Source organism: Mus pahari, chromosome 9 (assembly GCF_900095145.1).
Source record: "Mus pahari chromosome 9, PAHARI_EIJ_v1.1, whole genome shotgun sequence".
In the NCBI taxonomy this organism is placed as follows: Eukaryota; Metazoa; Chordata; class Mammalia; order Rodentia; family Muridae; genus Mus; species Mus pahari.
The window spans coordinates 5,961,187-5,971,583 of NC_034598.1; the positions used below are offsets into that span (position 1 = coordinate 5,961,187).

Genomic DNA, 10,397 nt, shown 5'->3' on the forward strand with positions numbered 1-10,397 from the left:
TTGCCAGAAAAGCTCATCTTTCCAAATAGGGTGAATGGTTATGTTGTTTACTTTTAGAAACACACCTTGATTCGGTACATTTGATTGCTGGAAACTAAACATGCAGAAGCCAGCTTGTGATTGTTCGCACCCTTTTCAACTAATTTATATTTAAGTAAAGTTATTCTGGTGGCTTGGGAGTAACTTTAGAAACTTGAATATTAAATATTAGAGTTCAGCTTTTTGGCTGAAATTAAATATTTATCTTCACACGACTAATCTAATGTTACTACCCTAGCTGCAAGGGAGTCTGAAAACCAGTTTTTATTACTATATTTGTTATTATAAAAGCCAGCTTCTAAAGTACAGAAGAGCAAGCTAGAAGGTTATGATGATTTAATCTTCATTGTTAACTTGGTCAGATTTAGAATCAACACAGAAATACAAAGGTATTTCTAAAATGGTTTAACTGATGAAAGAAGATTCACACTGACTGTGAACAGCAATATTTTATAATCTTGAATCCCTGCATAAATTAAAAGATGAAACTGAACTGAGCATCTTTCTTTGCTTCCTAAGTGGACAAAAATGAACAGTTACTTCACATTCCCATGACCTTGTCTTCCCCACATTTACAGAGTTTATTCCTTAGAACTTTAAACCAAAATAAATTCTTTTCCTCCTTATGTTTCTTCTTGTCAAGTGTTCTGGACAGAGTGAGGAAAGCCAGTAATATAGAATGGGCTGGCTGTTGTTGACTATGTCACCATATACATACCCCTCCCCCCTCATAGATGGTCTCTGCCTACAATTCCAGATAATCAATTGTTAAAAGCAAATGTTTTCAACTGACGTTTGAAAGTATTGGCATGGAAGGGTTGAAAGGCTTTGAGTAAATGGGTGAGATGATAAATGTCAGTCAATGAGCTCCAATAACTGACAAATGTTAATTGCTATCATTAAAATGTATTTCTTATAATTCTGGTATATAAATTCTGTAAGGAGATCATGTCACTATATCTCCCATTGCTTAGCAAATGATAGCCACTTAAATAATGGTATTTAAGTTCACATCTGACATTCTACATTTTGTACACAATCAATTCCAAGTGATTTTGGTTGTTTTAAAATGAGTAGTCATCTGGATATGAACTTTCACATTATTAAATTTTGAGTCTGATTAATGCCTGGGAAGTTAAAATAAGAATTACTATGCATTTCATAGATGAGAAAATAAACTGACAGTTATCAAACGAACTCACATACCTAGTAAATTAAAATTTAAAACTGAATCACTACCTGAAAATGCTAAAACTTTTTTTCCCAGGAGGAATGTATTTATAAAACACTATTAAATTGTGGTTAGGAGACTGTCATCAAGTTTTTTTTTGATCATCGACTTTAAATTACATGTGATAGACACAGTATTCCTAATCTCATGATGCATATGTATTTCAAGAGTGAACATTATTTCCTTGGAGTTGTAGAAGGATATGAAAAGTGGTCCTAAGTGCCTTCTGAAATAGCAAATCTTTCAAGAGGGGATGGTTAAGAATCTTGTTCTAGGAGTGGAGAGATGGCTCAGCAATTAAGAGCACTGTCTGCTCTTCCAGAGGGCCCAGGTTCAATTCCCTGTACCCCTATGGCAGTTCACAATGGTCTGTAAGCTCCAGGGGAATCCACCACCCTCACAGACATGCAGCAAGAACACTACTCTACATAATATAAAAACAGATGAAATCTTGTTCTAGAAAGAGCTAATCTTTGATACCCTTAGTTTCCATCAGTTAGAAACAATATAATTTAAAAATTATGCATGGACTTCATCAAAATATAATATAATATAGTAGTCTCAATTTTATACTGCTTGAGATATACTGGTGGGGCTGGCTGGTGGGGTTGCTAAGAATACAGGTTTCCATTCTCCATCCCCCAACATGTGATTTAGTAAGTGACAAAATATTAAAATTAACAAAAATTATCCTAAATGCTTCAGAACACCATGGAAATCACTGGTGTTGTCCATCTGACATTCTGATTGTAGAAATGTTTATTTGTACCAAAAAACACATGGTAAGTGCATACATGCACTGCAGATGAACCGAAGGCTTGTGTGTGGAAGTCGTATTTTAAAGTCACTTCTATAGTCTTCTAATACTTAAATCAATTTTTAAAAAATTCTCTGTATTATAGCTGTTAGTAGTTACATCCTAGTCTTGCCACTTATTATGATGCCCTTGAGGCAAATTTACTGTATTGATCAGTCTCAAATCACCTTAAGCATAAATTCATATTAACATTTGTTATTATGGAACACTGCTTTCTGCAATGTGTTCCTTTAAGTCTTTTGATTTTATGTGAAAATCCACAATGACTGTGAACAAGGAGCTCTCACCCCACTCCAAATACAAGGCAATATAACAAGCAGTAAAATGCACCTGTATAATTTTTTAAGTGGGACAGAATGAGCTCTACTTTGGATGGATAATGACTGTCAAGTGTCCTAATTCCAGTGGCAAATTTCAAAGCTGAAACTAGTTTCTGCTTCCTATTACTTTTATCTTTTTGTTGGGGCGGAATAGGGCGGGGGGGGTGGTGGCGACGACTCACAAAGATTAGTTTTTAAAAGAGGGCCTCGTTTTACGTGTGAAAAACGAGGCCTAAAGAAAACAAATTATTTGTCCGAGGTCACGCCCAATATTAGTGACCAAGCCAGACAAAATCCATAGGTTCTAATTTAACATCTACACCAGCAGCATCTGTGGCCCCCCGCACCCCTCAATCCCTAACTGCACCACTCCATCTCCTTTCTTGCTTCAAATAAAGTTGGTTTTTATTTTATTTTATGTCCTGCCCCACCCCCTTTTTCTTCTGTGTCAACCCGTAGTAAAATCGTGCACTATGAGTGAATGAGAACACGCCGACTTTTAGGAGCCTTTTGCCAACCTTTTCTGTGAAAGGCTCTCGGGGCTTTCCGATCTGCCGCGACCGGAGTGGAGGGAGGGAGGTGAGTGGAGCAAACAAGTCTTTCGGTGTTCTCGCCCGTGCCGCGGGTGTGGGGGGCGTGTGTAGCCCGCGCGGGGGCACTCACGGTGGTCGTCCTAGTGGGGCGGGAGAAAACCACGACGGTGGGAAATCCCTGTGCTGTGTGTATCTGCCCAGCCCGGGCAGAGCTGGGCAGGGCCGCGCGTGAATAAATCTCATTAAGTGGCCGGGCGCAGACACTGCAGCACCGCGGCAGAGGAGGAGGGCGAGGCGGGGCGCGAGGCTCGCCCGGAGGGGAGCGGGGGAGGGGAGGGCGGAGGCGGGAGCGAGCGCCAGGGCGGCCCTTTTATAGGCCGAGGCCCGCGCGCGCCCGCCCCTCGAGCAGGCCGGGGCTCCAGCCAGCTCCGCCGCCGCGGTCCCGGAGCAGGGCCGGCACGGCCAGCGCTCCGCCCGCCTTCTCCCGCGGGCGGCCTCCCTTACCTTGTGAAAACAAAACAAAACAAAAAATATCCTCTCCGCGGCAGCCCCCGCCTCTCCCGTAAGACGCGAAATGGCGGTCGGCGAGGGGAACTCGGGAAGCCGCCAAAACCCTGCGCCCCTCTGAGCCTATCCACGCTATCGGCGCTCCCCCGGCCCCGCCGCAGTGACCCGGCCCACAGGCCGAATCATCGATTCCTCGGCGCGCGGCCCGGCTTCCCGCCAGCCTCTTCCCCAGCGGCGCGCTCCGAGCGGGGGCGACCCCCTCCCCTCCCCGCCCCCCCCCCCCCCCCCCCCCCCCCCCCCCCCCCCCCCCCCCCCCCCCCCCCCCCCCCCCCCCCCCCCCCCCCCCCCCCCCGTCGCCGCTCGCGTGCGCGCACACACCCCTCCTCCCCTCCCCCAGTGGTTGCGTCCGTGACATCATCATCATGGCAACAAGAGCTGCAGCCTGGGACCGAGGAGCCCGTGTGATTCCCGGCGGCGGCGGCCGTGGCGGCAGCAGCAGCGGCACCACCCGACCCGACGAACGCGCGAGGGCTTCTCTCCCGCTGCCTCTCGCCGGGAGCGTCTGAGGAGGCGGCGGCAGCACACAGCCTCCGCAGCCTGGGCGCGCCGCCGCCGCCGCCGCTCGTCCCGGCGTCCGTGCGAGGGGCGGGGGGGAAGCCGAACCGAGGAGGAAGGGGAGGAGGCGCCTCTGCGGAGCCCGCCGCCGCCGCTGCTGCCAGGTCGCTGAGTGGAGGGGAGGCGGTGGCGGCGGCGGCGAACATGTTTTCTGTGCGGATAGTGACTGCCGACTACTACATGGCCAGCCCGCTGCCGGGGCTGGATATCTGCCAATCCCCGCTCACCCAGCTCCCTGTCAAGAAGGTGCCGGTGGTACGAGTCTTCGGGGCGACCCCGGCAGGTAAGCGGGAGCGGGCGGGAGCGCGGGCGCCGGGTCGTCGGGGCTGCCCTCCCTCCGCGCACTCGCGCGCACGCCGCCGCCGCCGGCCCTCTCCGGGGTCGCTGCGGAGTCTGCCCTGTTCTCGGCTTTGCTCGCCTTCTCTCCCGCGCGTGACAGGAGGCGCAAAAAAAAAAAAAAAAATGTGGGTTCGCGCGAGCGCTGCGCCCCCCCTCCGCGGCAGAGAGGCGGCGGGCGCCCGGTCTCTCCTCCGCGAGCGGCGAGCAGGCTGGAGCCCCTGCCTCGGTGGGTCGGGTGGCTGCGCCTCGTCCCCAAGGACGAGTTCGCGGGTCCTTAGAGGTCGGTCCCCGGCGGAGACCCCGGCCACTCGCTGCGTGTCCCTAGTGCCCTGTTCGAGAAATGGCTTTGAGGGCAGAGGGGAAGTGTCAGGCGTGTGGTCCGTCGCTCCCCGTTGCCTCTGTTCACCCTCGCTCTCCTCTGCCCCTGCCGGAGACGCTGTGGCTGTAGAAAGTGGCGCCCGGGGCCAGATAATTTTTCTCATTGAAGTGACCATGTGGCTCTTCTGTGAGTGCAGGTCGTGACTGCTTAGAGTTTAATGCCTCGGCAGGGACAGAGCGCGGCATCCTCAGGTGCAATGCTTTCAGGAAATGTGCATCCATGGAAATAGGAACTACGTGTTTGTGTCGCCCAACATAAAATACTACACCTAATGGGGGTGGATTCGTTAGGAAACACAGCCAAGCTCAGCAGCATAGACATTTAAAAATTCCTCTAGGCTGGGTTGCAGGGTTGCATTTTAAAAATAGATGTAAAAAAAAAAAAGCCATTTTGAAGAAATGGTGGGGGGAAATGACAAGCTCTGTTCTGGAACACTCCTTGGGATTTATAATATAAATAGGTTAAAGGCCAAATATACAAGGTTTTGCGTTTTTATTTTTCAGTTTTGCTTCTTTTTACATGCTTTAAACTGTTAAGATGAAATGATAAAGCCATTTTCTGGAGGACGATGTTCTTACCAAGCCCTCTGGGGTTTCAGATGGCATTTCCCACTTGATGCTCTTTGCCTTCGTCGCCATTCATCTTTATTACTACAGTCAGCTTCTCTGGACTACCAAGACAATACCACTTCCCAAAATCCAGACACTCGTTCTAAGCTATTACCTTTTAATGTGAATTCTCTTTGTTAACAATGTCAATGACATAAATAAGGCTGGGTAAAAGACTCCTTTTTCAAGTAGCGTTTGATGCTTCGAACCTTGGAAGATAGAGAATCGGAATGGTGGTAACAGTTGGTAGAAAGTATAGCATTTGAGACATGGAAGACTGGGAAAGCAGAGGCAGTATGTTCTGGGGGGTAGGTTTTCTACCTTTTTAAATGCCGTGCTGCTGTCTTTGTTTTGCTTTGGAATCTCAGGGTAATATACTGCCTGTTTTCCCTTCAGCTGCAGAGGATGATAGTGAAGTTGATTTTCAAGTTGTAGAGCAACATGCTAATAGGATATTGTTGTGGTCGTCCAGTTTGTATGGTGGTTGAGTTACAGGTTTTCCTGCTACACTCACTCAGTATGTATACGTGAGTGATTTTAAAACTATTATGTAGGAAAGCTTTGTTTGTGGGATTGCATGAATTTCACTTGCTATCAGCCGATTCTGTGAAAGAGTATCTTACAAATAGACTGGTGTATACACTTGTGTTTCTGAATGTTGGAATGTGAACTATTTCATAAGAAATATTTATCTCTTCTTGAATATCTTACAATAGGTCGCCAGCCTCCAATTAAAAAGAGAAAACCCTCTGTGTTTTTTTGTGGTGTACTTGGAAATGTATACTATAAATGAAGAAAAAATAAGTACTTTTGATACAGGCAAAAGCAAGCATCACGTTGCTAAGGAGTATCAGGTTGCTAAGGAGTATCAGGTTGCTAAGGAGTATCAGGTTGAAAGGTATAATTCACAGGTTAAAACAAAAGTTTCTGTTTCAAGCATGACACATAGATGAATGTAAGTGTCAGTTTAGGACTCAGTAATTGGTTCATTAATATATGCTAATAGTTTACCGGCTTGTGAGATACCTTGGTGCTGAGGTCAGAGAGAAAACAATAAAATAATTCCTTACATAGTATAAAACAAATCTTGTTTCCTCAACGTGAGAAAAAAATTGAAGTCTTTGGCATACACTTAAAGTCTCCAGTTTTTGTAAATCAAGCATTTTTAATGTCAGACCCCCCCCCCCAGTAGAGTTAATATTATTCCAGACTCAATGAAAACTACGCTGCAGAATTTTCCGCTTTAAATTCTCTTCCCAAAGAAAACTAGTCCAGGCCATCTAGATTTAAAACTTGGAAATAATTAATGTAACAGAGAGGCCAGAATAGTTTATTAAAAATCAGTGCTTGTTGGGTGTGGCGCTGAATGCCTATCATCTGTCCCTGGCGGCCAAGGCAGGTGCATCTCTGAGTTCAAGGCCAGTCCGGCCTACTTAGCTAGTTCTGGAGAACCAGGACTACACAGAGACACTCTGTCTTGAAAAACCAAACCAACTAACCAAACAAAATTTGAATGCAGAGTTTTTAATAAAAACAAATTTACTATTACAAAATTCAGACATCTTACTAAGGTGTAGACTATGTTAATGAACATTTGTAACACCCGTAAGTCTTCACCCTGCAGGCGTTAACTTTGGAAGTCCTTAATTCTTTGATTTGGAGAAAAGATTTTTTTTCTTAAACAGAATTTGCTACTCAAAGAAGATCCAATATCGGCAGAAGAAAGTTTCTCTCAAAATGGCTATTTGAATTATAAATTCTGAGGCAATTGGATTACTGCTATTGCAGGAAAAGTAATTTTCTGCTTTAGGAAACAGTCCAGTTAACTTTTGTTGTCCTGTCTTAAGGACATATTTGGAGTAATGTAAATAAATGTCTTGGATTTAAACATCTATGTTTTGAGTTTGTGAAATTTGAAAATATTTTTTTAAATAGCATATTCAGGCATGAATGTGAATTTTTGACTGATTGGTTTGATCAGTTGAACATAGTGGTTCCTTATAAAAGTCACTTGGTTTTTTTCATGTGAGTGAGGGGGTTACTTTTTAGAAACCCTTAGTTCTTTAAACTCACTAATTTTTTTTACATCTTTGTGTGTGTATGTGTGTGTGTGTGTGTGTGTATGTGTGTGTGTGTATGTATACATGTGTGTATTCAAACACCCTGGTGTGTGTGAGTACATATGTGTATTCAAGCCTCATGGTATATGTGTGTATTCAAGCACCACGGTGTGTGTGTATGTGTATGAGTACCCAAGCACCACGGTGACATTTGGAGGTCAGAGAGACTCCTTCCACCTTGTTGGGTCCTAGGACCCAGGTCATCAGGCCAGGCAGCAAGTGCCTTTACCAGCTAAGCCTTCTCATTGGCACTGAACTCACTGCTTTTGAGTTGTGAGCATAGCTAGTCTTCAACAGCTGAGCGATCTCTCCAGATCCCTAAATTCATTTTTAAAAAGTCTTGAACATTACTTTGATGCATTATTTATTATTTGAACATTGTTTGATGTGTCCCAAGCATTATCATTGTCAAAAAACTTATAATAATGTTCTAGTAATTTGTGGGGAAAAAAAGCAATGTGAATAAAGTGTGGGATAATGTCTTTCATTTCTATCTGAATGGGTGTGACTTTTCAGGAAACTCACTTCACATACATTGCTGCTGAGGACCTGACTCAGGAGAGGAACGGGATGCTGCCCAGAATCCACAGCAGCGTTTGCTTCAGAGCCTGACGTGCTCCCTGCATGCTGAGCTTAGTGAGACTCTCCCCTGGTTTCTCAGCACCAGGTCAAACATAATTACCCTTTGAAAGAGATCCCCTGCCGAGAGCAAGAGGAGGAGTAAGGTGTTCTAAGTCATTGAACAAAGTAGGCCAAACAGACTAGAGGGAGCTGCTTGCTTTCAAGATTACTGTAAGGAGCTTTTAATACTACTTTCTTGTAGAGTTTCGTTCTATTTGGTGAATATTTGTATAGATTGTTGTAGATAGTAACATGAAATCAGGTGAGAATTTTTTTTAATAATTCTGGAATTCTACATGAGTTACATAGGTGCTTACTTGATTGATTTATTCTTATATTTTATAAACCTAGCTGTAATGAACTATTATAATTGGTAGATTGTTAAATATATTTGAAATGAGTATGATTTTTGCAAATGATTACGCTTAACTCAGATTATAAAAAATTTGAATCTTGTTCATTCTTTTAGCTAAACATTCAAAAATATTTTAAGATCATGTAAGACCTATTCAATTATAATTGTTAGAGATTTCTTGGAGCACACAGATCTAGTCATGCTAATCACAAACGAAGTTGGTCACTTTGTGTTTTAAGTCCTGAATAGAAAGCTTTACCAGTTTTACATACTATATTTGACTAAAGTCAGATGAGCACATTAGGAAGAGACTGGGACCCTCTTATGTCAGAACAGTATGGAGAAGCGACTATGTGTGTATCAACCTATTCTCTGTGCCTTTGTTAAAGCAGGGTTACCCACCAGAAACTCAGAAAACAGGAAGCAACAAATATGAAAATATAAATTGAACATAAAATTATTAGGCTAATGCAGAAATGTAGGATATAGTGATGACTCCAGAAGGAGGACTTGATGACCACCCTGACAGGGAAATCCAGGGAAGGCTTCATGAAGGAAGTATGGATCAAGTGACTTAAAATTTTTTAAGATTAAATATTTTGAATAGAGGAACAGTTACAGAGTAATTTACAAATAAGGAAAACGTCTCTCTGCAGGGCAGCTTAGCAATGTCTTCCAATATACCAAGGAACTGGTGCATTGAAATGTTCCTTTTTGACCCATTAATTTTAGTTTCAGGGATTTTAATCGATGAACATAAATCTTTTTGGCAAATCTGGTTATCTTTTGAATTCATCTACTTTTCATTATTCCATCACCATCCTAGTGCAAGCTCCTAGCATTTTTGATAGCATTTACTACAATGGCCTCCTAATCTTGATTTAATCCCAATCTACTCTGCCCCTGCTAATCTGATTTCTACACCGTAATCATATTTTTTCCAAAATTTAATCCTGATTACATCACTCTATATGCTTTAGTAGCTTTCAGTTATATTTAGAATACAGACAAAATTCCTTGTCTTAATGTGGTATCAAGCACCTGTCCACAAGGTCTTGCATAATGTTGCCCTCCTTTTCTGTTCAGTCACGGCTTGAGCCGGGCTCTTCTTACCTGGCTCGTTGTATTCCAGCCATACTGGCATTATGTCAGCCCCTTCTTGCTATGGTCCCTCCCACAGTGACGGTGTTGTACTTGCTGTTCCCATGAGTAGAATATTTTCTTCTTCTAAAACTCCAGTTTATCTTTCCTCAGGGAAGCCTTCCCTACCCAGAAGTTTAAAGCTCCTTTGTAGCATTGCTGTAGTTAGTATTCTATATATGTTGGAGATTAATGTTTAGTTTTTCCTCATTGTAACCTCCAGAAATGCTAGTAATGGTTTTTGTTCACAATTATAGACCTATACTTACCAGCATGCTTGAAACATGAGCATACATTGCAAAAACTAATCAATGGGTGATAGTCATCACAGAAAATAGCCCGTATATCTAACAAATGGGAAGTAATTTCATAAATGGAGCATATTCCAGCAAAACATTCATTCCTAAATCATGCTTTAGATTATATATCTGTTGTGAAAATATTAGCTTACAAAATAATCATCTAAATGCAGAAAAATTTATTGAAATATAAAGGTTGGTTCTCTGTAGAAAGTCTTTTGTATTTTTCAGATTTTCTGCAGATAACATGTATTGACTTATTAGCTTGTAAAAGACTGCTCACATGTTCGTTAAGAAAAAGCCAGTTTTCTAGATGTGTTTCAGAAGCACAGTAAGAAAATTGTATGAGACTCATTAGGGTCTCAAATAAATATCCACTAAAGTGCATAATTAATTGCATTATGGTGTTTTGATCTTGATTATTCTCTCTCTCTCTCTCTCTCTCTCTCTCTCTCTCTCTCTCTCTCTCTCTCT

The 10,397-nt window shown here is 43.3% G+C and overlaps 1 protein-coding gene across 5 annotated transcripts in view; it reads left to right on the forward strand.

The window, feature by feature from the left end:
* The first annotated feature begins 3,844 nt into the window (after window positions 1-3,844).
* Rev3l (REV3 like, DNA directed polymerase zeta catalytic subunit) overlaps window positions 3,845-10,397 on the forward strand; it is a 159,074-nt gene continuing 152,521 nt past the window's right edge. For 2 of the 5 annotated variants that reach the window (XM_029542501.1, XM_029542503.1), the window contains exon 1: window positions 3,845-4,345. Coding sequence is in view for 3 of the 5 variants with exons in the window: in XM_021205182.1 (XP_021060841.1) it covers window positions 4,207-4,345 (139 nt within the window). In the remaining 2 variants the exon portion in view is untranslated. The remainder of the gene's footprint in view (window positions 4,346-10,397) is intronic. The other 3 variants (XM_029542499.1, XM_029542500.1, XM_021205182.1) reach the window with 2 other exon arrangements.